This window comes from Aspergillus lentulus (assembly GCF_001445615.1).
Source record: "Aspergillus lentulus DNA, contig: Alt01, strain: IFM 54703, whole genome shotgun sequence".
NCBI lineage: Eukaryota > Fungi > Ascomycota > Eurotiomycetes > Eurotiales > Aspergillaceae > Aspergillus > Aspergillus lentulus.
In genome coordinates, this window is record NW_028322123.1 from 1,434,880 (window position 1) to 1,462,049 (window position 27,170).

Sequence of the window (27,170 nt, forward strand, 5' to 3'; positions counted from 1 at the left end):
AACAAGTCCAGAATATAAGAAGTATTTCAATATTCCGACAATTAACTGATATGGCAGATTTGGAAGGGGTGGGAGGCGACGTCGAGCTCGGTACCGAGAAGGTTGTAATAGCATTCGGGAGCACCATTGTACAGTCGGTAAGCTGGTTGATATTATTGACGCCAAGAAGGCTAAGGCGGACATAGGCAGTGGCATATTCAGCATTCCACACTGTCTGTCCAAATGTCTGATCCTGTTATTCAAGAAGAAACTGGGTCAGCTTACAGCCGTTCAGTTGGGGGGTGGGTGCAAGCTCACTGTGAACGCCTCGAAGCGGGAGGACGTCCCATCTGTCCGAGACAAGGCTTCGTCGCTCGGTAGCCGGAAAACATCACTAACGGGTGACAGGTTGGTTAGTAGATGGAAGATCCTTTTATGCAACTGTTGTGTGCTCCTCGGCCTTAAGTAAGCAGGAGGGCTGGGATGGGATTCCTTACTGGGGAGGATTCGCCAAGCTGAAATCGCGGTAAAATCTCACGTCCCAGACGCCTGGTGATGAATCAAGCGACTGGCCAGCGCGAGATGGATCAACGAAGTACTGCTGGCCAACAGTATGGGCGCCAACCAATGCCGCGAGATCCCTTGGGTTGAATGTCTTGTTCCGAAAGAGCTCAATGAGATACTGGCCATCTGTCGCATTGTCACCGGGAACAAGTCCCGGGGGGTTAGCCCGTTGGGTATCACTGCGCCCTATTAGTGTTAGTATTCGAGGGCCAAGTGGACACACAACTGTGGCCACATTATGCATAAATTGGACCAGGTCTGCTGCCCCGACGCCATATGGAGAATAATTGTCAAGGATCTCCAGCGCCTTTGATCTGACTTCGCGAAGGCCATTATTTTCTGCACGGGAAATCTCCTCAGAACTGAGGAGCAGACTGCCATCCGCGCCCCCAAATGTGCTTTCCGTGGGCCATGACCCAGCATCATGGAACCCTAGACGCACTGCAGAGAGGGCAAGTCGACTGCAAGTCCCATTTGGGGTTTGAAAAAGTGTAACCAGGTCCCTCTGGATATATTCCCACACACAACAGTTGTCAGCGGCGCATCTTGTGCTCCCGAGTTCACCGGGGGGCGTATAGGCCTGTTGTAGTATTAGCTACTTGGAGCGGGCCCGGGAAAGCTAGCAAAGAATAGGCACCCAAGGAACAGCCCAGAGGGAAACAGAAATAGGAATCATCATAAGAAGACTTCAGCAAACCTTTACTCTCTGATCTTCGCAGGGTCCTGCACCAGTTATGCAGTCCCGGACTTGCCTGCCAACAGCCGTTGTCGCTCCATCTCTTAAGTCTCCGATCATCTCCGTCGACTGACTGTCCGACCTTTGGGAATGGACGTTGCGGAGGGACAAGACTATCCAAAGTAAGAGAAGAGTGAAAACGGAAGATTTCATTTTGTCCTTTGTTGGCTATGTGCATTGTATCTTGGCACTGCAGCATCAGTAAGTCAACTCGCATTAGAGTCTGGCAGATATATTTATGGGGGCGTGTCAACCAGTATAAGCCTTATCATTTCTACTATGCTAGAAATGGTCCTCTAGACACCTTTTTGGCGTAGTGGATCTGATGGCTGACAGGGCGCTAGTAGTTGGGATAGGATGGGGGAGATCGCCTTACCTGTTCCGGTTCAGGGGAAAGGATTCCTCGGAATGTTAGTGGTAGGATACACAGGATTACTCCGGAGCTATCGGCTTTAGAGACTTTTTACCCAAGCGAGTAGACTAGCAGCTCTGCAAAGGTTGGTCGAGGTACGTCTGCTGAGTCGGCTCTTTGTCCAGAGCTCTTCCTCCTTGTGGCCTAGTGCTCTGTATTCCTTCTACAATTCACGCGATGTCATTTTCTTAACTCTTAGGGTAGCCCAGCTGCAGACTGAAGCGAAGGCCGGTTTCTGCATAATTGAGTCAGACTGGAAGTGGACGAGACGCTCGTCAAAGAGCTTCTGGCGAAAAACCCAACTTTTAGCAATCTGGTGCGAGGCTAGGTGATTCGTACTTCTGTATATCCAACCGGGAATCTTAACGTACGCTAGCAGACTTTCTGCACTCGTAGCTCCGAAATCTTTTGGAAGCGGAGAATTGGGGGATGTTTTGGGACGACTCGGGAGCGAGTTGAAGAATGGCCACAAAATTATATTCACGGGTCTCTATACATTGAGTCCTATCTGAATGCTGTCTCGGACACTATGGTAACCCGCTTTACCAGATCTCAATACTTACAACCGCACCACCTTCTACAAAAGACCCGTTAATAGGGCCTCCGCCAGAACTGATGTAGAGTACATTTGCGTCCACCATAGTCCGTCCGAATGCTGCAGACGTGGGGTTGCGAATAGAGCTAGAGTTCAAGCTCGCTGTAACTATTTCGCTTCTCCCAGCAGGGGGAACCTTTGTAATCGCATTCTGATATATCGTGGCCAAATATGCGACCCCAGACGAAGTAATGGCGAAATCATCCGCCTCAATAGTATCGCTAATGACGTCAATCGGACCCGTCGCACGGGCAGAAATTGGGTCAACCTGCACTCGACAAAAGAGCTGCTTTGGCGTATTAGTGTAGTAGATGGTATTGCCAAGCACTTTCAATCCATTGATCCCCAAGTTGAGACCCAATATAGGTTCCGGATGCATTGTGCCATCCTTGAGGATAACTTCGTATTCGCCGGTGTTGATATCAACACGCCAGATGCAGCCTCCGCTTGAATCCGCAATGACAACTATTCCCTTGGCAGAATTTAATGTGGCTACCCCGTTGAGAAGCTGCGCGTCTGGTATCATTGTGACGAGGGACGCCTGCGGTGTGTTGCCCATGCTAAAGTCCAATTTCCAGACGTATCTACCATCAACACAGGTGACGAAAATGTCCGTCTCAATCTCAGTAAGTCCAGTGACGTTGGAGTAGCCATCAAAAGAGAAGGCAGGTCGGGTGTCATTGGCTGATGTGACACTGAATGGATCGATTTCATAGATCTCCGGGGCAGAGGTGAGAGTGATCAGCAAGTGACCGTTTGGTCGGACCGCGATATTCTCAACCCATGTACCTAACGGAAACTGAGAAACTCTGCGAAGAGTTGGGGTAAAAGGGCTATGGATTTCGCCGAAAGGGATCAGGGGACGAGCCAGACACCCAATGGCAGAGAAAAGTGGAAAGAGTTGGATTGGAAGCATACCTCCAGAAGCAGGTGACCTCCGCAGACGTGTTGTAATCAGCTAGTTTGTAAGGACTGAACTTGAAGCAGGGGGTAAAAAGGGGAAAAAGCTCTTATCTTGGGTATCTTCGACCTTGTAGCAGAATATACTTCGCTCGGAGTTATCGGCCCTAGCTTACGGGTGTACCGCCGCTTCGTCTAGTGATCAGTGATCAGTGATCGGCGCCAAGCAGAGGGACGGCGGGAATCAAGGTTAAATACCCAAGATACTGTGGGCCCTGTTACGCCAGCTTTCAATACACAATCAGCAGTCGGTGAAAACGGGCTGCCTTGGCGTCATGGGTCTGAATGGCGGAATGGTTGCCAAGACACTGTTGGATTCTACTATGCAAAAGATAGAAGCCGTTAATGCCCAAGTCCCACCCATAACTCCGTCTGGCATGTCGATCCCTGTCAGCAGATTGCAGAGGCACTTCAACTGAATCCATGGAACACTCCTAAAGTGACTGCATCACTCTTGGCTCCAGAATCCTATTCTCCCCCCCCTCCCCTCTCAAGTTGCCAGTGAAGTCAAGCCTAGGTGATGGAATTTGTATGTCTGTTGAACAGTCAATTGAGTGATTGCTGTGAGGGGAAATGCTGCCACTAGAAGTAAACCCTGGTTATTAAAGGCCGCTGTTAAGACTGGCGCCCTAGCAGCAGATGCTATATAAAGCGTCACCGCGTATGTGAACTTCATTACCAGTCACGGAACAATCCAGCGTTTACCAACTGGAAATGGCTTTGTGTTCGTTGTTCTCCATCCTACTCGGCATCCTCACTCATGCAGCTGTTCATGGGTTCGAGGAACAGGCCAATGCCCTTTCCTCTGGCAGCTGCGAACGTGCGGTATGACCACCACTTGAAAAAGAAAGGTCGACGTATCTAATGGAGTCCAGTGCGGCATTCTCCACTCACAATTTGGAGACGCCCTTCATTATCCAAACAACGATTCTGGTTTTGTTCTCTGGGATGCAAAGCAAAACGAAGTCCGCTATGCTTGCCGAATTGTACCAGAAAGCTCTGCCGACGTCGCCGCAGTCCTATCGCTTCTTGTCAACGAATGGTGCAGGTTTGCCGTCAAGGGGGGCGGACATTCAAGATATCCAGATGACTCAAACTCGGTTGGGGGTGTCACAAGTAATCGACCTGAACAGACTCAACACAGTTGAGCTCTTAAGCAACAGTTCCAGAATGCGAGTAGGAGCAGGAGCAACAGGATCCCAAGTCTACGATGCCTTGGAGCCGTACGGATTAGCTTTTGTTGGGCCCCGAACAGGGACAGTAGGTGTTGGTGGCTTCACCTTGGGGGGTGGCACTTCGGCTGTTACAGCAGAATATGGATGGGCATTGGATAATCTTTTTGAATATGAAGTTTGTCTAATTATTCGACCAAGTGAAATGGTCACTGTATTCTAACGATGTACAGGTCGTATTGCCAAATGCCACAGTGATTACGGTGAACGAGGACCAACATCCAGACCTCTACTTCGCTCTGCGTGGTGGTGCCAACAACTTTGGAATCGTTACTTATTTCCAGTTGCGGGTCTTTGCGCAGGGCCCAGTGCTTGACTTGGACAGGTCCTACGACCCTAACGTGACTGATATCTTCCTCAAAGAGGCATACGACATATTCAGGGTGCAAGATACGAACCCTCAAGTTGGCTTCGAGTTTGTTTTCACCTATATCCCACAGCAGGATCGATTCTCGTTGAGGGGGACCCAGAGATATGCTCAGCCAGTACGGAATCCCCCTGAATTTGAGAGACTGAGTCGGATTCCGTTCCAGTCAGAATCAGGTGGCGTTGGGACTCTCGCCTCCTTTGCAAGGAGCAATGCACCTCTAGGGAGATCCAGGTATACAAAACGGCAAAGTGCAACCTGCTATACGCTGACGTAAGTTTAGGTACCTCTTCAACACCATAACTCACTATCCTTCGCCAGTATTGAGCAAGAGAGCTTTCCACATTCTCAGACAGGAAGTGCAGAGTGTGGCAAACATAACAGGCTTTTCCGCAAATCTCATTTCGTACTCAATCCCGGCGCGTGCTGTGAGCCGCATGAAAGAGAGGGGTGGGAATGCTCTTGGCATCAATGTTAAAGGACATCTCATACGTAAGCCGTAACAGATTGACTGGCCCATTATATGCAGCTGACAAAGGTGTAGTGAACAACCTCTCTCTCGCCTGGGCCCATGAGGCGGATGATGAACAAGTGCAGCTTTTTGCTGCTAGATTTCTCCAGAGGTACCAGGTTGCCGCTAGGGAGCTTGGTCTTTATCACCCCTTTGTCTACGTAAATTACGCGGACAAGGGTCAAGACGTATTTTCTTCATATGGAGAACGAAACAAGCGCCGCCTGATCGAAATTCAGCGCAGTATTGATCCTATGGGCGTTTTTACCTCTAATGGGCTATGGCGAGGATTCTTCAAGTTGCTGTAACCAACCGCTTTAGATAGGCTCACCCAGACACATGGAGCTGTCCAAAAACTGCAAGAACATCTTCGACGCCAGCTACGCGTGGTTGCACAGCCAACTTGGTGCCGGTAACTCTGTGCAAATCTTGCACGCATCTGTCATCTATCCACATCCAACCTAACCGATTGAGACTGGGTCTGATGGAGCTCTGGGCCTATCATGGGTTAAACATCTTCCCGGGCAACTACCATAGTGACTTTTCATTTTCGAGTCTTGTGAAGCTTCGTTGGCCGGTAGCCTAATCCTTATAAATCCTGACACCTTTCGGTAGCTGTTGTTCTACGTCCCTTACGCTAATAAAGGTCCGTAATTGACTTAAATACAGCGAAGTAGGATGTAATGATATTAAGCCTAGACTGGTTCGAATAATGCAATGTACTAATGCCAGTACTTGGGAGCAACGCCCTTGACACACAACCAAGCCTCCTCAACCGCCGTCACGACATCTTCCGCCAACGGCCCACACTCAAGATCCTTCAGATTTTGAGTCAAATGGGAAGCACTGCTTGCCCCAATAATGATGGAGTCACCGAGCGCCGCCGCTAGCTGCGAGTGGTGTTTCAGCCACCGCATCGCGACCTCACCGACCGAGAGACCATGTTTTTCGGCAGCAGAGCGGATTCGATCCAAAGCGTCAAAATAGGCATCGTTCCAGTATCGTGCATGGCGCAATGAGCCCTGAACACCTTTAGGATCGAATCGCGACCCTGATTCGAACTCGGTCTGGTTGCGGTGATACCGCCCCGTGAGAAAGCCACCTGCCAGTGGTTGAAACGCATACAGCGAGATCCCGTAATACCGCAAACACGGGATCAGCTCGGGCTCAATACTGCGCTGCAGCGCGCTGTAGATCCCCTGGTAGACGCTGGGTTTGATCCAGCCGTGCTTCGCGCAGATCTCGCACATCTGCGCGACCTCCCAAGACATATAGTTGCTGACGCCAAAGCGGTTGAACAGCACTTCCTCGTACAAGGCATTCACCTCCCGCAGAGTATCCTCGAACGGCGTCTTCCGGTCTGGCCCGTGGAGATAGAACAGGTCAAATTTGTCGGTGTCCAGCGCCCGCAGGCTGTTGATCAGACCGCGGCGCACATCTTCCGGGCGGTGGGAGTAGATTACCGGCGCATTGCTGGTCCACACATAGTTCGGGTACAGCTTCGTCCCCATCACCAGCTTTCGACCTTTCCAGTCCAGGGCCGTGAGCATTTTCTCGGAGGAGCCGGCGCATACAGTCGGGCGGTGTCGATTTCCCTGTGGCCATGGTCTTGGAAAATGTCGAGCATTTGACCGGCGTCGTCTGTGCTATGCACACGAGCGCCCAGAGTCCCTAAATGGCCGTCAGTGAGAAGACCAGGAAGATCAATGAGATGTCTAGCTAAGGGCTGACCAGGCTTGCCGAATGTCATTGCCCCGAAGACGATCTTCAGGTCCGCCTTTGGAGAATACGCCATGTTGTATATGGATAGCTGATCAGATTTCTCAGTTATTGTCGTGTCTCCGAGACTAAAAAATTTTCCAGTGAGCGAAGACGCGATTTACCTTCATACATTACGTTCTCAATCCTTCTTAAACGTTGTTTTATGTCCGGTAATCCCGAAGCCGCTGTCATCACTGTGGAGCCGAACAGTGGGATACATGTCGGACAATAGCCGGGATCAGACTGGAACCATCTCTAACATGAAGGAAGTAATTTGGGACGGCTCATTAGGACCGTAGCCGCGTTCATCTCACTCAAAGCATAGATGCTAGATCAGCTAATCTTCCTCATTTAGGTGCTCCAGTAGTCCCGAGTTGATGCTGGCTTGAGTGGTGGCGACCACAAGATCACACTAACATCGTGGGTCAGACAGGTATGATGCTTTGCTCAACATATTTAGGACACAAATTGCTGTGCAATACAAGAGTATTCAAACTCCAGAAAGTGAAGCAGAAGGAAATGAAATCTAGACAGGCAAGCCCGATCTCAACCTTATATCTCTTTTCACAGCGCAGTTTTATCTCAAGCGAGACTGGACTGACAGCCGACCCCTATTCCTTCAAGGAAAAATGTTCGTTCTCGCGCGGTGCAAGTTAGATGTTATTGTCGATGGAGCTGAACAATGCTTTCTGCTATTTTCAGCGCGCGGCTTGCGTCCAGCCACCAGGTGTGTAAGTCCTGCCTAAGTATACTTTGGTTCTCGCGCTCTGCCAGCCACCCGACGCACATTGTTCTTAATTCTTATATAGGCGAGGTGAAAACACCCCTCTCCTGACTATACTTGCACAAACTATGCCTAGATCATCCAGTCGCTTTATTTCTCCGTTTCAGTCACAACAGTGAATTCCAGCTCACATGCTACCCGGTATTATCCGCATTGGTCTATATTCCTCCTCATAGCAAACAGCGGGTTATTTGGGAAAATGCACGTTCTGGTGAGGCTGGCTGAGTCTGCATAAAAGTGTTTGCGTTCAAACTCGCCACCACTCACGAGTAGTGTGTTGGCTCAGAGACATCTCATATCTGCAGCTGAGTGGAGATGTTTAGCTCTCCATTTGCGAGTCCATAATAGAATGCCGTGGAGTATTATATAAAAACTGTTTCTGCTCCTAGCGTTGACCAAGTATCTCGTCTACCTTAATGCAGTTACTGTTATTGAACCTACAATAAACAAAATGCGTTCCCTTGTACCTGTCGTCCTTCTCTCAGCGTCTGTTGCAAATGCACTCGATCTCATGAGAGTATGCGCGGGTTTCGGTCTCCAAAGTTGCGCGGTCCTCCCAGTTGTCAAGGAGTGCATATCTTTTACTGGACAGCTGAGTGGTTTGTGAGTACCTTAAGAATTATCCCTTCATCGAAGCTCAAGCTCATATGTCTGGTTTTGTTAGAAACGACCAGGTTTCTTCCATGTTAGTCCCGGAAGGGTACACCTGCCAGCTTTTTAGGTATGTCTCCAACGTTCAAGCTAGTATCGTATGGGGGCTTATACCGGATAGGGACGTTGGCTGTCCTCGTGTGAGCAAGTATTGGACAGTCAAGTTGGCCGCTGGAACATGGTCCCATTTCAATTCCCTTCCTAATCAAGCTGGGGAGAGGGTTAACTTGGATAATGCCCTTAGTAGCATTAAATTGCTCCGCAGTTTAGATATATCTTCAGAAGACCTGAGGTCATAGTGTTCGAAAAAGCAAAGGATGGCTTAGACTTCGCATTTTGTTGAAACCAAAAGGAAAATATTGAAAGTGACTTTAAGTCAAGTCTCTTGAGTATATTAAGCAAAATCTCTGGGGGCGTAGATCCCATTTTGAACTTAGGGCTGGAGGAGGAATAGTTCAGTTTTTGCGCTCTTGAACCAGGGCATGAATCGCCCTCATAAAGAGGGCGCATTGATGGAGGATACCTTGTTTGTTGAACTGCACAGACAATTCTCTAGCCCAGCATGCTATTATATATAACGGAATGCAACTCAGAACCCTTCTCTACTGATGACTTCTCTATGTCAGGTATAGGAGGGAGAAATTTTGTTTGTTCACTTAGAAAAGTCTGAACATATCACTTTTATGTAATTTATGCTGTATTGTCTTTAAAAAGAAGAATCAGTAGTCAGTTAAGCTCCCAGGCAAGTAGAAAGTATTCTTACAAAAAGTAAGGACATTTAGCAGATGTAATAAGTAATAACTCCCAGGTATAAAAGGAGGTGGCGAAGTGTAGAATATAGGAAGTTCAGTTTAATGGTAAAAATGCCTTAAGTACCTGAGTTAGAGGGCTGTGAAAGGGTGGGAAAAATAATAACAAAAGTTAGCCATAATTTCAAGTGGGCAAGGAGGAAGCTTTATAGACCATGCACTGCGATGTTAAGCCTTAGCTAACATGCTGTTTTATGAATAGGAATGCTATACCACCTCTAGTAATTTGCTGTCACTGAAGACTACAGACTTACAGAGTAGTGAAGAACTGTCCACAGCAATTGTGTTCCAGGCAGTTATCAAGATTGACTCCCCTACACTACCTTACAAAAGACAGTATCATCATTGTGACATGGTCGGATTCTACTGATGATAACCCATGCAGGAATATGAGCATCAGCACTCCAATTTATAGTAGCCGATGAACGGAGGGTTGACAATTCTGTTGCCTGTCAGCCTGTTGGCCTGATTCCCTCTCCATCGACATTCTCGGCACAGCTGTTCCTCTACCCTCTTGCTATTAATAGCGCCAGACAGGTCAAGGATATGCGTTGCTCAATCGTGAATACAACTCAACTCGGATCCATGAGAAGCAGTCCTCATAAAGTGCCTTCTGTTGACTAGCTCATTTGTTGAAAAATTTGAGAATCTCTTCAGCACTATATCTAGTACTGTCTATTTGTCTCCTACCATGCGTTCTGGATTGAAATACACAGGCCAGACTCGGCACCGAAATGGCCCGGCGCAGTGTCTTGACGAGATACTCTGGTAGGCTGAGAGAGATACATTTGTTGTGGAGTCACACAGGTACCCGGCGAGAGGGGAACACAAGATCATTGCAGATCGACTTCATCGAATATTGCTCAATGGCAATGCAACTCAAGGATCAGGCATCAGCATAATTCTCGGCGAATATGACCCCGCATCGACTACAAGGTGGAAAGTTGGAACCGGGACGAGCGGACCCTGAGAGGAACTAGTGTGGTCTAACCTGTCTTTAATTAACAACCGCTGATCTACACCCGACTCGCGTCAAACTGAATTCCATCAATCCGCGGGCCTATGAGATCTGTGCAAAAAGCCAGCATGTCCGTAGTGCCAATCCCTCAATAGCATGGGCTCAGCCACACCCGGTGTCAGGGCCTGCATTGGGTTGTTGTTCTTCAGGACGGTTATCTATGCCAGCTTTCCCGTTAAATGATATATATTTTTTTCATGATGCTTTTGAAATTCTCGAGATCTGATATCCCATCTCTGAGGCATACCAGATGAGGCCGCTTTTCTTCTGTCTGCTCTTAGCGCTGCGGCGCGTTGCAGCCGATGATGACGGAGAATCCGATTCCAACCCGAGATGTGAGTTGAAATGTGTGTCCTCACTTGATCACTGCTAAGCGACCAGGCAACACCAATGTAAACATTGCATCCCAAGCCGATGCAGACTCGATCGCCTCCTGTCAAAGCATCCGCGGTACTGTGACCATAGACAACTCTGCAAGCGGGACTATCAACCTCCACGGAGTCCAGACAATCCAGGGCCCTCTCACGGCTGACGGAGCTTTGAACCTCAGTTCCTTGATAGCGTCGGACCTGAAGACCATCACTGGAACATTGACCGTGGCGAACAATGATGCGCTCAATCAAATCTCAATGTCCAACTTACAGACTGTGGGAGGAGACATCAAAGTGGAGAACAATCGGAATCTGAAAGATTTACCGTTGAGTGACCTGGATGAGGTCAGAGGGGGCTTGACCGTCTCCGGTGATTTCAATCGGTTCGTTCAGGTATATTCCCCTGTACTTCGCACAGATCTGACGAGCCGTAGGATCTCACTCTCGAACCTTGACACAGTCCGAGGACCGACAACGATCCATAGCTCAGGCACCTTCAACTGCTCAAGTTTGGATAGTCAACGGTCTGGAGACAGAGTATTCCAAAGCTCGTACTCATGCACGACCGGCAAAAGCAACCATTCGTCCAGCAGTGATGGACTCAGCACGGGTGCGAAGGCCGGAATCGCCGTGGCAGTGGTGATCGTCGTCCTGCTGATTCTCTTCTTCCTTTGGCTGTTCATCCGCCGACGGAAGCGCCAGCAGAATCGACGGACAGAAAAGACAGTACCAGAGGTTGCCACGCCCCCAACACTAGCTCCCACCGGCCTCACAACCAACACAGAAAAGCCCACCTCAGATTTCACGCCGCCCCAAGGGGACGTGGAGAGGAGTATCCCCCGAAAACCACTGTCCCCACCACCAGCCGCAGACGCGAGATCTTCGGTTCCAGCATCCTTGCTCCCCGGATCCGAGAGAATGTCGGTTCCTGTATCATTACTTCCTGGGTCCGATCCATCAGTGTTCTCGGCTTCTGCGTCCAACCGAAGAGTCACATCCGATCCCACGCTATTTTTACATCATATCCCACCCCCAGCGCCACGACCTCCACCGCCAGAAATGGATGTTCCGATGCTAGACAGCGGGAATGTATACGAGGTGGGGACCGGTCGAACAAGGCCGCAGACACCTGTATATGAGCTGGACGGAGGCGGAATGAGCAATCACCAGCAGCCTATCCACCACGAATAATGATTGATTATGACATGTCCATAGTTGTATGCCAAGTAGACAATAAATTTACAGATTGTATTGCCAGGTGGAAACTCTTAACGAAGTGGATATTACCCTGAATCCCAGTCATTCTTCGACGCTAACATTAATATGACGAACGCTATATGCCGTTTCGAGTACGTGAAATATCCCAAATCGTCTATACGGTCATATCCAGCAATATACATGAAACCCTAGGACTTCACCCTCACTGCCTGCAGTGTTTCCCCATTCGCCAACGGCCCACACCACCCATACACATCACATCGACACTGCTCAAAGCGCGGACAATAGATATCCTCCATACCAAACACCACATGCCAGACCTTCTCAAACACCCACCCTACCCCAAAGCTATCCGTCAGGTCCGTTTCCGCCGCCCACGCCAGCATCCGCTCATAGTCCCGCTTCGGCCGCTGCAGGATCCGCTCCCTGGTGACGGCAAACTGCCCGCAGCAGACATTCCCGATATGCTCGGGGACGCGCTCCTTGCCAACTCCAAACAGCGTCTGGTACACCTGGGGAAAGTACGCGCGGATATCCTTCTTGTCGATATCGATCTGAGTCGGGGACCAGGGGTGCACATTTGTCGGACAGCCTGGGTCGTGCTCGCAGCGGAGATTGACGTAGCCCTGTGCGGCGACGGCCTCGAGGCGGAGATTGCGCAGCGCGACGCTGGTTTTGGGGCCGAAGAGGTCGTTGTGCCATTGGTCTTGGTTAGAGTGGATGAAGATGGTGTAGGGGGGAAGTTGGTCGTAGAAGTCGACGACGTAAGAGAGGTAGGCGGCTGCTTCGCGGCCGCGGCTGGTGTGTAGGACGAGGAGGTGCGGGGCGGGTTTGTGGTCGGTGGTGTAGATGAAGGGGATGGCGTCGCTGTTTTGTCTAGTATCAGCATATGGCTTGGTTTGGAGGAAGCGGAGGGACGAGTATGACGTACTGATCATGGCAGTAATTCAGCAGCCAGGTGAGATCTTCCGATTGTGTCGCGGCTAGTACCAGCGCGATAGTGCTGTTAGATGAGTATGTCTTGGTGATGTCGGCGAGTTGCTGCGTGACGGAATGGTGGTTTTGCTCGAATTCTAGCCAGTCAGTTGTGGCTGCCTACTTGGCAAGGGATGCAAACTCACCGTCAGGCTCCAGCTCGAAATCTCCCCGCCGATACAACATCGCAGTGAAGAGCCACAGACAGATCAGCGCGGTGCAAGTTGTGACTGCTGTCCGGCGGGCCGGCCATCTGGACAGCCGTCGTTTTGACATTAAATCTGTCTTCTGCGCAAGTGTCTGCTTCATAGTAGGGCCAAATGAGAAGACGATGCTGCGGACAGGAGACGTCCACCGATTCCACTGAAAGAAAATTCAAAGGAAGGAAGACAGGTCAACTGGCGCTTATGCGAGGTGTCATCGCCATATTCATCTTGCCATTGCAGGGCCAAATTCGAGCCAGCATTTTCATCTTTCTCAACACCAGCTAGGTAACCGCCTTTGCCTTGCCTTAGGCTAGTCTACTGCGTAATACTTGTAAGCTGCGTAGCACCAGCGAAAAAAAATATTTGGAAAAGCAACGCCGCACCCGCTAAGTGGCGCCCCCACAGCTGGCGTCAATCTATTGGTGCAATAACACCCCGGCAACGAAATTCCTGGCCAGTCATAGACTTGATGGGTCTGTTTCTTGCAATTCTACTGGCTTAACTTGGGCTCTAATCAACAATCTCGATTGTGATTGGCCAAGTGTACTAATTAAAGCCGCCCCACCTTGCAGCTACCTTACCCACCTGTTCCTGATTCAGTCGGATCTGACGGGTTCCATCTGTTCTATCATACAGCCTCACCCAATCACGTCAGGACCCAGCGCCTCAGTGCTACCTTGAATCTTGCTGACCTTCGAAATTCGAGAAATGCGTCGTAAATCAAATGATGAGAAACAAATTGTCTGGAGATCTTCAACAAGATATATGCAATCAATCTAGGTCCGCGTTAGGAGTTTGATCCAGTGAGCTTCAATAATCATGTTTAGCGGCGTAATTAGGCAACAAGATCGGAGATAGACGCATATTCCATTTTTGGAATAGGATGGAATGAGTCTCGAACCTCGGGGCCTCGGGCCCTGTTATTGTCTCGTACGTTAATATCGATAGATTTATAAGCTAGCCTCTAAGCCTCTAAGCCTCCAAGCCTCCTCCATAACTCTTCCCTGAGCAGAATCACGCCTTCTGAGTTGCGACCAGGATAAAAGGCCCTGATAAGCACTACTTCGCTAGTGACTAGTCAATATAAGCCACAGGGTTACATCGTTTGTCCAGCTATTTGAGCATTCAAATCAGTATGGATGATGGCATGACACGGATAGAACATTCTGCGATATTGTAATTTCCAGTAAACTGCGTCTATAAAAGCTATGAGAAGTGCAGTGGCTTTTTCTACCCGATGATCAAGATTTCATGTAATGAGTGGCGGTGGAAGCCAGAGAGTTGTGCGTTAATATTGATCTCTTTTGCGTCTTTAAGTGGAATGGCGCCGGATTTTGGGGCCAGATGCGACCACTAGAATTAAGGTGCTACTATCTCAGTTCCAGCCTATGTTAACCGTTCCGATTAAACGAGGCCGGAGGCATCTAAGCGAACGTATCCAGTATGGTGATAATCATGTGACATCCCAGAATCTTTGATTTCATCAGTATAACATGTTGCTGTGTTGTTGAATGCAAAGCCTTTCCCTTCCTAATATGAGAGTTACCATAATTGCTATTTCAAACCGCGCTGAAGGGGGTAACCAGTTTAGAGGGAATAACCAGCTCGGCATTATATGATTGTTAACATGGACAACGTTTGCGGACATTCAGTTGGAGTGGTCAGGTCAAAGATATTCCAAGTAGGGGTCTCAACTAGCCTGCTGTGGGGTGATTAGGATTCTGGATGAATCTATGCTGGAAATCTGATATTTGGACATCAGCTTCTGGCCGTACTATGTTCTCCATTCGTTGCTGGAAGAACGAGGGAGTTGTGGCTAGCCCCATCGTGGAAACTTTCAACCGTTCGAGGCCTCGATGGGCGGTGACGAAGGCCGTTTTCCATCTATCCGTTTCTTGGATGGGCTGCTGGAAAACCCCCTTTCTGATGTCCATAGATGAGAAACAGCCATTCATATATCTCTAGCCTCCGACTCCGTAAGCACTACTTTCAAAGAGTGGCTGCCTTTGTTGCAATGGAAGGGGCCAGCCACTTGATGGAGGGTCTCAGAAAATAGTCTGGACGAATGCCCTAAAGTCCTGGGCGGTAATGGTAATATCGCTCTCATTCGGTCCTGGTGCCCTGTCATACAGGGCCCGGAAGGGCAAAATCATCGGGGCGCCGGTCATCCAGGTTTGGGTAACGACGACCTCTTGGGCCGAGTAAAGCTGCTGGCTAGCAGCTGGCTGATTTACTAGAGGAGGACTGTGGAGGGGTCGTGAGCGAAGTGCGGCGACGTACGCGGGGGGTGCCGGGTTCGGGGCATTAGGCGGCATCAGCATCCATTTTTCGAACGTCACCCGGGCCCTTGAAGCACTGACGAGAATGACGAACCTGGTTTGGCCATCGGAATTGTTAAACCAGAATTTGGCATTGGAACGCAGCTTGGCCATGGACTCTGAGACTCCTACTTCGAGGACTAGAGTTGGCCATCCTTGCGTCTCCCCCTTGGCCACTTGCCGCGATGGGGGAGTGAATGCCTGGTCGCCTTGCTTTCCCTTGTTGGCTTGTCTGTATGTAGTAGTCCCTATCCAGCGTCGGTCCGTCCAGTGGATGCCCATATTTTGGAGGTCAGAGCCGACCTTCAAGGTGAAATCATTGATTAGGGAGTCGTGGGTAGCCGATGGGATCACTTTGATTAGGCCAGTAGCTCCCTCCCACTCGAAACGAAAGTCGACCCCACCAAGACACTCCTTGTCATTGTCTAATCGCTCAATCGCGTCTTTGGTGAGTTCCAAAACCAGAATCCATTGGTTACCGTCGCAATCGTTGGCCTGGAGAGTCTCCAGAACGCTATAGGCAGCTTCCTCGAGCTGTTTCATGGTCGTGTATGTCCTGCTGATGGTAGTCGAAGTAACGCCTTCGGAGAGATGGTATTTGCCTGTTAGGACTGGGGAATCACTATGATCAGGATTCATCATGGCTTGGCCGAGGAAGAAGTGTGGATGACAGATGGGGCAGAGAATTAGATTGAGAGGTTGGTAGAAGGCCTCAGATTGAGGCCTAAGAATTTAATACATAAGGTAATGTTGATGGGCTGTGAATTTAGTGAAAGAATGAGATTAAGCAGGTGAATTTAACCAGTGAAGGCATAATATAGTTTACACAGAAGGTAAACTCACTACTATGACTACTTTACCTTCACCACCTAGTTGGTTACTAGTAGTGAGAATAATGAGATAATGTGTTGATTAGCAATCTAGAGATATGAATGACCTAATAAATCAGACTGTATGTTCAAGCCTAGGGACCATTAATATAGGTTCCTAAGACATCTAAGACATGCTCCATAGGAAGGTCATAAAATTTAGGCTAACCAAGCCCAACAAATAAAATGAAATAAAAAAACATATATATAACTGCCTGGATTTACTGATGGTCACCCAGTTAACTACTAACTAGCTAATGTGTGGCTTTGATCTTGAAGAGGGCAGCGGTTAGGGAGTATCTCATCGAAAACGCAAGCAAAGATCCTACTTGCTTAGTGGGAATTCTTGCAAATAGTTGTCGGTATCGGAAATATTATGAAAAATCCGTCGTCTGGTGTGAGAAATCAGAAATTCGCCTCCAAAGAATGACTTGGGGGATTCCTCCGAAGCGGGCCACGAATGTTTCCATCCGAGCTCACGTTCGCATTTGAAGAGATAAGACATATACTGGAGCAAACAAAGTAATTGCATTCAGTTCATACATGAAAAGTCTACCTGATCGGATCTGTGTTTATGCAGGTTGTATTCCCATAGCCCCAATCACTTCAGACGCAAAGTTCCAAAGTTTAACAATATCCAGGTGAAGTACAGTACCTGATGCTTGACCTGGTAACAGCGCTGGTCCGAATAACTCCCCTTTCTTGAGTTGTATTCAACTCGTTCTGAGGCAAAGGTGCCGGTGCTGGGAAGATAGCCTAATGAATGTCAGCTTCCGGTTGAGAATCGCGTCGTGGATGTAAGTGCATGATTACCATAGTGGTCGAAAAAAGGTTGCCAGTAGTATCTCGACGCCAAATTTCTGCGGTGCCTTTGATTCTGCTGTATGATAATGCAGAGCATTTGAGCAGTATTACTAGGATAACAGACGCATTGCCTCTAATCCGTAGATTTTTATCATTCTGTAAATGTGGAAATGGTTCACTCCAACTGGATTCCACAACAATCCGAGGCTCAGGGTCGGTGTCCGCACGCAGGAAATGATCAGGTCCCTTGACTGATCCTTGGTGAAGACCAGTGAAATTATCAAATGCTAAGTTATTGCATATTGTTAGTCCAACGCCATAACTAAAGTAGAAAATACATACTTGTTCCCGCTCCACTCCATAAGAGGTCTGCTTCGGCACTATTGATGAGGCCGTTGAGAGCCCATTCCACGATTGAGCAGTTGATCCACCGTTGGTGGACGTCATGGCTCCCGGTGCTTAGCATCTGTCATACATCCCCCACTCAGGCCAAAAGGTGTCCAGACAAGCGTCTCTAGCTAGTAGGGATGAGATAGCACAGTAGATGTCAACACAGTAGGGATGGCACGACAGCATCCATCAGACTGTCGGCCTGTCAGAGACGCTGAGGTGTGGACTACTCGGCCTCCACCTTGGCAAACGATAAGTAAAATTATGGTTTGTCTGGAGTCTAGCACATTCAATGTCTATTTCCAAGCTCCTCAAAAATACCTGGGCTGAGGGGGGTGGTGAATATTCTTAGCTCTGTTATTAGAACTGATATGGAGGAAATTAGAACTTATATCTACACTGCTAAATGTAACTAGCTTAGAGCATAGCTAAGTCTATTTTAAAGCTTCTCAAAAGATATGGAGGCTAAGAAATATAGTGAATCTCTCTAACTATATCACAAGATGGTATTTACATAATTGACTGTTATAAGATATACCAGGTCTTCTCCTGTTAATTTGAGTAAGACCTATAATAAGCTGGCCCTGATGTCTTTGAATAATAGTGTATAAGGACTACCTTACCTTAGGATACATAATAAATGTTTAATATGCGTCAGTTAAGTTTTATAATGGGTTTAGTTGTTTTCCCACAGACTGGTAATAAATCTTCCCTAGGTATAATTACCTTGTGATTCAACTAAGATCTTATCCCCAGAGAACGAAGCTTATTGTAGACTTTGCCTTCTGAGTTGCTGATAATATCTTAAATAATGATATATACCAACTAATAAATATGTTTAAGATGTAATTACTATTTCAAATACTACAATAATCGCCTCTCCCAGCCAATGGTATCATGGTTCTGTTATATAGTAGATTGTATGAAGCTACTCTAAGAGGTACTACTAGACGCTTTATTATACTGTTAAGGCCCTATGGCCTTCTGTGTCTCCTGAATAGTAGGGGACTGTAGGAGCTCCTTTAGCCTATTATCCTAAGCCTAGCAGCTAACAATCACAGTAGTCTTTTAATATGATCTCATTACTCAGTAAACCACTTTTCATTGAAGTGCAGGACACCTTTCAAAGCGCCGTCTTCGTGATCCTGCTTCGAGGGGAAGAAGACGCCTGAGAAGATTTGGCTTAGTTCCTTTACCAGTAACCTGCATCAATGTCTCCCAATCGACTGACGTTGTGCGTGCATTGCCAAACATAAGGCTCCCCCAGTTAATGACGCGGTCAATTTCTTGTTGCCAAAACTATAAAATTGGTACATTAGCCTGGTATCATTAAGTAACATTAGAAGAAATATTGGTCAATTCATACAAATGCGAGTTTTGTATTGGAGATCTCGCCTGCTGTGGTGAAGTTGAAAACTTTCTGCCCATATGAGGTCTGGACATATGTCGCCAACAGCCTGGACCAAAACGAGGTTCTCAAGATTGAAACAACTCTGTCCGTCTGGGTCCCCTTGATGCCAAGATTGCTCTGAGCCCAGGGCACAAAGTTTGATCCCTTCAACGTTTCTTTCCGTTCCTGGTCTGCCATTGTGTTAAGGTCGTGCAGCATTCGCAGAAGGTTGTACCCATTTGTATCAACTTTGTACCGGTCATCTCTATTTCCTTGTAGACTCGTAAGGATGTTGCCTTTGGTTTTGTTCGGCATCATAAATGTTGATAGCCCAAAAACATGCCTAGCCGATTATGTTAGCCATCTCGCCCGAATTACATTTGAGGTCTCGTGGCCGCTACTACCTCAGGCTCTGGAGGTTCCAAGGGCTGTCCATCTGCGCGCTTCGGCTCCAGAGCTAGCGGCTCCAGAGCTAGCCAGCTTGCTCTGTTCATCGACAAGCGATACTAGGGCAGCTCTTCTGTGCTGACCAGCAATCAGTGAAGGGGCCGGTAAGTCCGCCGGCCACTCTTCAGATAGAAAAAGTCTATGAGAGTTCCTCCGTCTGTAATGGTTGCGCGAACACGGGCTTGATGAACAGATCCCTCTCCCTGACCGTCAACGTAGTGTTGGAGATAAGCATCCTTATCAAAGGACGACATCGTCGCCTTCATTCTTGTTTCTTTGAAGTAACGACGACAGCCTCTCCTAAACCCTTCAATAAGGGCTGCGACATGGTCGCGGTCAATTTCTCGGTTTTCATAGGCATTGGTGTCAAGGATGCGAACGTCGGTGGCGATAGTCCCAAGGTAGGCCTTGTGAACTTCGGTCTGGTTTAGGTCCTCTTGGATCTCTGCGAAGACGGCTGACTGATCTGCATCAGAGACGGACGTTTTCCCATGGTTGGCTTTCCACTAATGATGAAATGAAATATGGAAAACTTGGCAATACAATGATAGAGAATGAAGAAGCAGTAAAATGGAAAAATCTGAATTGAGTGAGCAGGGAAAGGGAATGGATTGAGAAGAGGAAGGTAAGGAAACAAAGTATTAACGCCTAAGTAAGGAAAAAAGGGGAAATGAAATCAAACTTAAGAGAGACGAAGTGAATACTGTTGACGCTGGATTCTCCACAATATTGACATAGCACTGCTGGTAAAACTTGATTTAATCTAGCTCATTGAATATTAATCCTGGTGAAATTGCAGCTTGCGAAATTACATCTGAGAGATAGCTCTACCATTTATCCTACTACCCATGCATAAAACCTTCCCATCCGACCTTAAAATTAGTACCATTAAATAGGCCTCATTTTGCTAGCTTTAATGGCACCAATAATGCTCTGGATGTATTACGTTGGCTACATTAGAACAAGGAGAAACATCTATCTTTTGCATTACTGTTGTTGTAGTATATCCTCAGAGATTTGATCTACAAGTGGGACCTGGATGTTTATGTAGGTAGCATCCAACAGACTGTCAGCCTGTCAGAGACCACATGGCTAACAAGCTTTCCGTCAGGCGACCTTAAGTGGGGCTTCGCGGACGGTTCGCATCAGACTCAAGAGTTCTAGATCATTACAGGGTTTGGCAATTCCACCCCCTTTGGCAACTCCGCATACGCACCTCATCAAACCACCAAATATACATCAGAACTCTACAGATTTAACAGTGTCACCGCATGTCCGAAATATAGTAGAATTTACTAGTAAAACTCAACGGTAAATGACAAATTAGACATATTTAAAATCCAGATCATTCTTGATTCCAAGGGGTAGGCGTTGAGAGCCTAAGTATCCGCTTCCAATATCCTCTAATAAGAAGGGATAGAAGTAAGTATTAAATATGAAAATACTGATTAATTAGGTATTAAAGTCCTTTGAAGTGGAGGAAATAGGACATTCTAAATTAAAAAGAAGTCATCTGATTGAATCAACCGCTGTGTCGACCTCAGCGAGGGATAATTAAAAATCTCCTAGACGCCCGGCTGCTGCTACCACTTACACCAGTAACACTACTATGGAGATAATTACGCAGAATGTTGCTGAGACTGTCACTAAAACCTGTAAAAAATGTAAAACGGCCATTCGCTGCATTCTAACCATGATTTGACTCGTTCTTGATGCTTTAAGCTGTCTGCAACATACCGTATCGCTACGCGTCCTAGCTGAAGACCAGGATTGTTGTACACAATCCCAATTGGGTCATTATGATATCAGTATATGATTCTGAGCAGGATTGCAACACAGATGGAGCCTTGGAAAGGATAGCTATATTATGCATAGAGTAACCATGCAGAATTCCACACCACAGCGTGTACTGACCGCTGGTGTCTGTCTAGATTATTAAGAGGTAGACTATATATCTGGAAAGCATAGCTCCTCCCCTCTAAAATCTGCTGACTAGCCACTGCTGCTAATATTACTGCCTAGGCACTGTAGGTGCAAGTAGTAATATCATAATAAAAGAACACTAGTTTGTGGCTCCTAGCTAGAGTACGTGTCTAGGACCTTATGTTGTTTGCTGCTTGATCTTGTGTGACTCAGCCACCCAGTCCCACCAAAAACGCGTGGTCCGGCCCTCAGAGTCAGTTGCAATTAAATTCCATCTCATGCAAAATGTGGGCGGAGCGTCGTGTGATGCACCACTGTACGTGTTGTTTCCCCCTAAGTGTCAATATCATTCTAACAGAGTCGTCTAGACGACCGAAGGCATATTAGATAAATCCTACGATCTGTCGCAGACTGATAGGTAGTCTTCTTCGATAGAGATGAAGCTTGGGTCGGTCACATGTTCCGTACAGTGGATAGTGCAATGACAACTTTGGTTGAGCATTTAAAAACACCAAGCTGGCTCGTCGAGAAGTCCATGGCCTCATAGGGTCGCCGAAGGGAATTGGCGTAGTCACCCCCCCCTTTTTCTCTCAATATCATAATGCTTTACTGACGATTCCGAAGGACGATATAGATACGTACCGAGTTCTGTGTAGCATGTCTTGTGGAGCTGGGACACTACTTTTGTGTTGAGCGTACCGAAGAAAAGTGGAATCATTACAGATCAGAGCCCCTGTTACGTCTGTTGCCGGGCGATGGCCATGTGGCCTGGATTGCTGTCGGCATGCTTGTCTTATGTTACAGTGACGAGTCAACAAAGGGAATTCAGAGAGTGGTTCTACCTCTAAGTGGGTAGATTATGCAAGACCTAACACATTACTCCACCCAGCAGGACAGATACGGGCTTGGAAATTAAAGAATGGCAGTTTTAGACCAGGCACTTGAATATAAGTTAACTGAGTTGCCCTCAAAACTGACAAGGGCGCAGATATGAACCTGGAACACTCTTCTCAAGTTGTCACTCTGGTGTCGGTGATGGAAGCCCATGTGTTGGCCTGAGGAGTTCATTAAGGTAGTTACTTTCCAATAAGTAATGCGCTACACTTGCATCTGACAGCTCTAATGATTCCCTAGTACACCATACTCTCGAACCATACGAAAAGGTTTGTGTCTCTGCTGAGTACCTACGGACTGCCACCTTTCGAATTTTGATGATATCCAGAAGGTTGTAACCAGTTCTCCAGAAGCAAGACATGAGGGTATTCGTTGTTATGCCAACTTCTTCGCTTGTACCGATGTGAGTGTCATATTACTCAATCTCTCTGCGTCATTGGCAGACTGTTTCATTTTCAAAGTCGTGTTACTTGTGTATGAAAACTAACGAGTGGTCGGATCCCTCGCAGCACTTGAGAATGAGGTGCAGGTGTCACCCCTTTTGCTCGGTCAAATAAGCGGTCTCCACAATGAAATATCTGCCCAATCTCTATCACCAGCTGAGCATGAGGGCTTAAGAGTGTGAATGTAGGGTGTATTATGACACAACAGCATGCAATCGATAATAAATGCTCTTCTATACATGGTATTTGACTGTCATTGACTTTGACCACCCGAGCCCTTCTGTTTTCTTTCCTCGGCCATTCTATCACGCTTTCGTTTTATAGGCGTCTTCGGTTAGCACCAGGTTTAACTCCTGCCTTTGCACACAGTTTTTCAACGCAAATGAAGCAGCCAGCTCTTCCAGCTCATCCTTGGTCTTTCCCTCAAACAACTCCGCAAACTCCCAGGTTAGATATTCACTGACTAGACACTCTCTCACCACCCGCTCCACCTGGCGATCAAACGTCCATACCGGCGGATATTTCTTCTTATGAAGATGCACGGGAACCATCTCCTTCAGCTTCGCAATAAACGGCTCATACACATGACTTACACCCGTCTTATCCGTGCAACCCCAGAAATCCACACCAAGGCGCTGCTTCTTCTCCACGAACTCGCCGATAAGTTTCATATACGGCGTGTCCGGGTTGACGTAGACCATCCCCTGATACCCAATATCCTTGTATAGCCAAATACTCCAGCTGACATTAGCGTCCGCATAAATCCGCAGCTGCTCACGGAGAAGCTCAACGCGGGACCGCAGGACCTCTTGCGCATTCTCGCCTCTCTGCGCAACCGGGTAGACAGGACCGAACTCGCCGTTCCAGATGGGGACGTCCCAGTCACGCATGAACTGGACTTTTCGATTGAACTGGGACTTCAATTTTGCTTTTTGCTCCGCTGTGCCGGTGTACAATGGCTGCCCAGGGATAGGGAAGCCCATCGTTGCATAGTCGTGACAGGAGTAGACCACGTTGGGGAGAATACTTTCGAAGTGAGAGAAATCCATCGAGTAGGTATTCCCGTCGAGAAAGAGAATGTGATTCGGATCAACGGCGTGGATGGCCGCATGCACGCGGCCGTACCAGTCCAGGAGTCGAACGTGTGCTGGATCGGCGGGTTCATTGAGAGGGTTGTATCCCGCGACAATGGGATCATTGGCATAGTGTTTCGCAATAGCAACCCAAAGGTCAATCACTTGATCTTGAAAGACTTTGAAGTCCCAGAACAGCGCGCGCGAGAGACCGCTATCGCAATGCCAGTCTTGGTTCTGGCCGCCTGGCACGGCATGGAGGTCAATGATGACGTAGAGGTTATATTTGCGACAGATTCCCACCACCCTGTCGAGCAGGTCGAAGCCAGCTTGCTTGAAGACAGGTGGGTTCTCCTGGTCGTCCATGAAGTGTCTGTAGTTGAAGGGGACCCGGATGCAATTCAGACCCAACGATGCGAAGAATTCGGCGTCTTCTTCTGTGAAGAAATGGTGTAGCAGTCGGTCGAAGAAGTATTGTGCTTTTTCTTTCCCTAGGACAGATGCCATGGACGCGCGGTGTTCATGCTCGTGGCCTGGGTATCCGGTGATGAAGTTCTCCATGTTAAGGAAGCCTCCGATAGCGGCACCTTTGAGGATGACTGGTCGGCCATGGCCGTCGACTATGTCTGTACCAGACACACGCAGGAAGGAATGTTGGTTTGCGTATGAGCCCATGATGGCCGGCGAGAGTATTTTCTGAATCTGACTTGGCTAGGAATTGGGATTACTCGACTAGCTAAGACGAGAATATGAGAACTATTCTATGGAGAATATCGACGAGAAACACAGCAATAAATATCGTGATCTTATATGTGATCCTCTTTAATACATCCATTCGCTCAATTCGTCCTCCAATTGAGCTACATCCCGACACTCCCCGACGGGTCAGAGACTCCACCACAGTAGTAACTTGTGTAAGTATTCCAGAGTACAATTATCGAGGATTAAAGTTACTAGACGCGTGCGCTGAGAGGAGGAGGCGTCAACTTCTGCGACACTCCGCGACAAGGGTCGGAACCGTCGGATGGCCCACTTCCCCAGGTCTGGAGGTTTGGGGCAGTCCAAAACCCGCTAAACGCGATTATCCGCCCGGTGTATCGTAGACTATCCTTCAGAATGACAATTCAGGAACAACAACTCCGAACGAGTCGTCGTTCAAAAATTAGCCTTAAGTGTTAACACCGTTTACCCTGTTCGAACTAACAACTCCGCCACATGTAGCCTGATTGTACATATGTGCTCTACAAAGCGGAAAGCTATCGACCGTATGCCATGGGCGTGATATGATATACTATCTGTCTGTTGTTGGTTGGTTGCCGATCTCGCCCATCCCTAGAGTTGTCTGAGTATAGACTGTATGGATCTTGTATAGATTACTCGTTTCTCGTATGATTTTACTATATCATGTATTTATTACATCCTAAGTTTATTCTGCAAGAGAATCTTCAGTACCTTGAGCCGTACGCACTTTGCATGTGTAGACTGCTACCGACGCCGAAACTCTGAACAGGCATCCCATATGCACCGACACCCCTGTCCCAGAGCAGAGCGCCTTGAAACAGGGTAACTTGAGACTACATTTCGAACCTTCCATGCCACTTCAGCCAATCTGGTACGAGCCCATGTGCCTCGGCGGAACCCGAGTCGAGAACATGATATCGATCTCCTCAAAAGTCCGACCCTTGAGCTCCGGGATATACACCCAGCTCACAATCGTAGCAACCGCCGCACAGCCACCAAACACAAAACCTACCTTGCCTTTCATATTAGCTTCGTCGGGATTAACCATATAAGGAACAGCAACGTTCATGGCGATGCCGAAAACTGCCTGGACGGCTGTAGCCAAAGCTGTGGTCTTCGCGCGCAGCAAAGGTGTCGAGACCTCGCCTAACAGGACAAACGAGATGGCCCCAACCGTCATAAAGTATACAAAAGCGTAGATAACTGTGAAGGATGCTTGGACCCATTTCGCTGCGGTGGAGGGGACGACGTCCATGATGCCGATGAGCAGGAGCAGAGTGGTGAGAGTTGCCATTCCAGAGAGGAACAATCTCCGACGGCCGAAAGAATTGACGATGAACCAGCTGAGGAAGTTGCCAAAAACGCCGCAAGCTGTGACACCGACACCTAGATCGAAGGAGTGCGTTGTCTCCAGCCCAGCGAGTTCGAAGAAATACGTTGAGTAACCCAAGACGAAGATGATCCCGACAAGATGTTGGCACACAAATCCACCACAGGAAATGGCACTGCGGAGTAGATTTGTACCGCGAAAGCAGTCGATGTATCTGGCCTTTGCTTGCTGTGCGCTCTCTTCGACGGATACCTGGATTGTGGTTAATAGAGCAGAGACGTCAAAGTCCTTCCCCCATAGCTTATGGAGCGACTTCCGAGCCTGGTCCATCCGGTTCTTCCGAACTAGATACCAGGGTGATTCCGGAGCAAAAGGAAGTCCAGCAAGCAGTATCACCGAGAAGATCAGCTGCATTGCAAACGGCCCCGCGAATGCCCAACGATTCTCTCGCTCACCGAACCCCTTGATGACTGCATTAGACAGGAGCTGACCAACGCAAATACCCAAGTTGACACCAGCAGTCGATAAGCCACGCAGCACCACCGGTGTTATTTCGCTGCAAGTGAGCGGCCCAAGTGTCAGATAGAATCCCAAGCCAACCCCAAGAATGAGCTTCGACACGAGGAAGGCGCCGCGGGCGTGCGAAAAGATTTCACCCAAGGTGCCTCCAATGCAGATGATACAACCACAGAGGAGAGAGCGCTTGCGCCCAACCCTATCCGCCATCCAGCTGCAGAGAAATCCACCAAAGAATTGGCCAATCGAGCTGGCTACATTGAACGCGGACTGCCAGTTCGCAGGGAGGATCGCTGCCCCATCCAAGACGTATCCGTATTCGCGCCGGAAGGCAGGAACGGAGATTACTGCGCCGTTGATTTGAGCATCGAAACCCCTGCATATAGCCTTATAAGTGATGTGATTTTTTCAGTTGTTTATTGCCGGGGGAAGCAGGTGGTAAACTACCTACCAGCCGATTGCACACATGGCCCAATAAAAAGACCACGCGATAATTGCCTTATGGTGCTTCACAATATAAGAGAATGTCAAGGAATCTTCGACTGAATGAACCACATCTATGTGTTCTTTGTGGCTGACCGCAGTGTCCTGTTCGGCAGCGTCTGCAGAGGGCTTTTCCCCCATTGTGTCAGACATTGTAGTAGAGTAGTCAAATGAGAGATGTAGAAAGGATTGGGTAACGACAACCTTTGCTCATCAGTGTCACTTGTATAGCCTGATGATCGACCATCTGGGGTTCTATATATCTGCGGAGACCTCCCCAGACGAGTATAACTACCGGACGCTAGACACCGCTAAAGTCCGGGGTAGTGAGAGAAATCGGCTTAGCCACTTGGCTGGATCTCCGACACTCCGCGAAGCCTACCAAGGTAAGGTTTCGTCA

General features: G+C 48.2%; 8 protein-coding genes across 8 annotated transcripts; 2 read left to right on the forward strand and 6 right to left on the reverse strand.

Annotated features, from left to right (window-relative positions):
- Positions 1–270: 270 nt before the first annotated feature.
- Positions 271–3,202, reverse strand: ALT_0441 (putative L-ascorbate peroxidase 6; the record flags this gene model as incomplete). Its single annotated transcript, XM_033555010.2, has 3 exons — positions 271–373; positions 477–1,123; positions 2,255–3,202. 3 exons carry the CDS (start codon positions 3,200–3,202, stop codon positions 271–273), a joined length of 1,698 nt encoding a protein of 565 aa, XP_033410901.2.
- Positions 3,203–3,960: 758 nt separating this feature from the next.
- Positions 3,961–5,664, forward strand: ALT_0442 (uncharacterized protein; the record flags this gene model as incomplete). Its single annotated transcript, XM_033555009.2, has 6 exons — positions 3,961–4,071; positions 4,122–4,294; positions 4,380–4,596; positions 4,652–5,079; positions 5,129–5,337; positions 5,390–5,664. The coding sequence occupies 6 exons, from the start codon at positions 3,961–3,963 to the stop codon at positions 5,662–5,664; spliced, it is 1,413 nt and encodes a 470-aa protein (XP_033410900.2).
- A 414-nt stretch (positions 5,665–6,078) lies between these two features.
- ALT_0443 (aldo/keto reductase family protein) lies at positions 6,079–7,151 on the reverse strand (the record flags this gene model as incomplete). Its single annotated transcript, XM_033555008.2, has 2 exons — positions 6,079–6,829; positions 6,931–7,151. The coding sequence occupies 2 exons, from the start codon at positions 7,149–7,151 to the stop codon at positions 6,079–6,081; spliced, it is 972 nt and encodes a 323-aa protein (XP_033410899.2).
- Positions 7,152–10,629: 3,478 nt separating this feature from the next.
- Positions 10,630–11,941, forward strand: ALT_0444 (cell wall protein ECM33; the record flags this gene model as incomplete). The annotated part of the gene is made up of 3 exons (XM_033555007.2): positions 10,630–10,714; positions 10,761–11,133; positions 11,185–11,941. The coding sequence occupies 3 exons, from the start codon at positions 10,630–10,632 to the stop codon at positions 11,939–11,941; spliced, it is 1,215 nt and encodes a 404-aa protein (XP_033410898.2).
- Positions 11,942–12,156: 215 nt separating this feature from the next.
- On the reverse strand, positions 12,157–13,252 carry ALT_0445 (DUF3431 domain-containing protein; the record flags this gene model as incomplete). Its single annotated transcript, XM_033555006.2, has 3 exons — positions 12,157–12,835; positions 12,900–13,041; positions 13,090–13,252. The coding sequence occupies 3 exons, from the start codon at positions 13,250–13,252 to the stop codon at positions 12,157–12,159; spliced, it is 984 nt and encodes a 327-aa protein (XP_033410897.2).
- A 1,942-nt stretch (positions 13,253–15,194) lies between these two features.
- On the reverse strand, positions 15,195–16,109 carry ALT_0446 (uncharacterized protein; the record flags this gene model as incomplete). Its single annotated transcript, XM_033555005.2, has 1 exon — positions 15,195–16,109. The coding sequence occupies one exon, from the start codon at positions 16,107–16,109 to the stop codon at positions 15,195–15,197; it is 915 nt and encodes a 304-aa protein (XP_033410896.2).
- Positions 16,110–22,932: 6,823 nt separating this feature from the next.
- On the reverse strand, positions 22,933–24,375 carry ALT_0447 (glycoside hydrolase family 5 protein; the record flags this gene model as incomplete). The annotated part of the gene is made up of 1 exon (XM_033555004.2): positions 22,933–24,375. The coding sequence occupies one exon, from the start codon at positions 24,373–24,375 to the stop codon at positions 22,933–22,935; it is 1,443 nt and encodes a 480-aa protein (XP_033410895.2).
- Positions 24,376–25,300: 925 nt separating this feature from the next.
- Positions 25,301–26,911, reverse strand: ALT_0448 (alpha-glucosides permease MPH2; the record flags this gene model as incomplete). The annotated part of the gene is made up of 2 exons (XM_033555003.2): positions 25,301–26,663; positions 26,739–26,911. 2 exons carry the CDS (start codon positions 26,909–26,911, stop codon positions 25,301–25,303), a joined length of 1,536 nt encoding a protein of 511 aa, XP_033410894.2.
- Between the last annotated feature and the right edge of the window lie 259 nt (positions 26,912–27,170).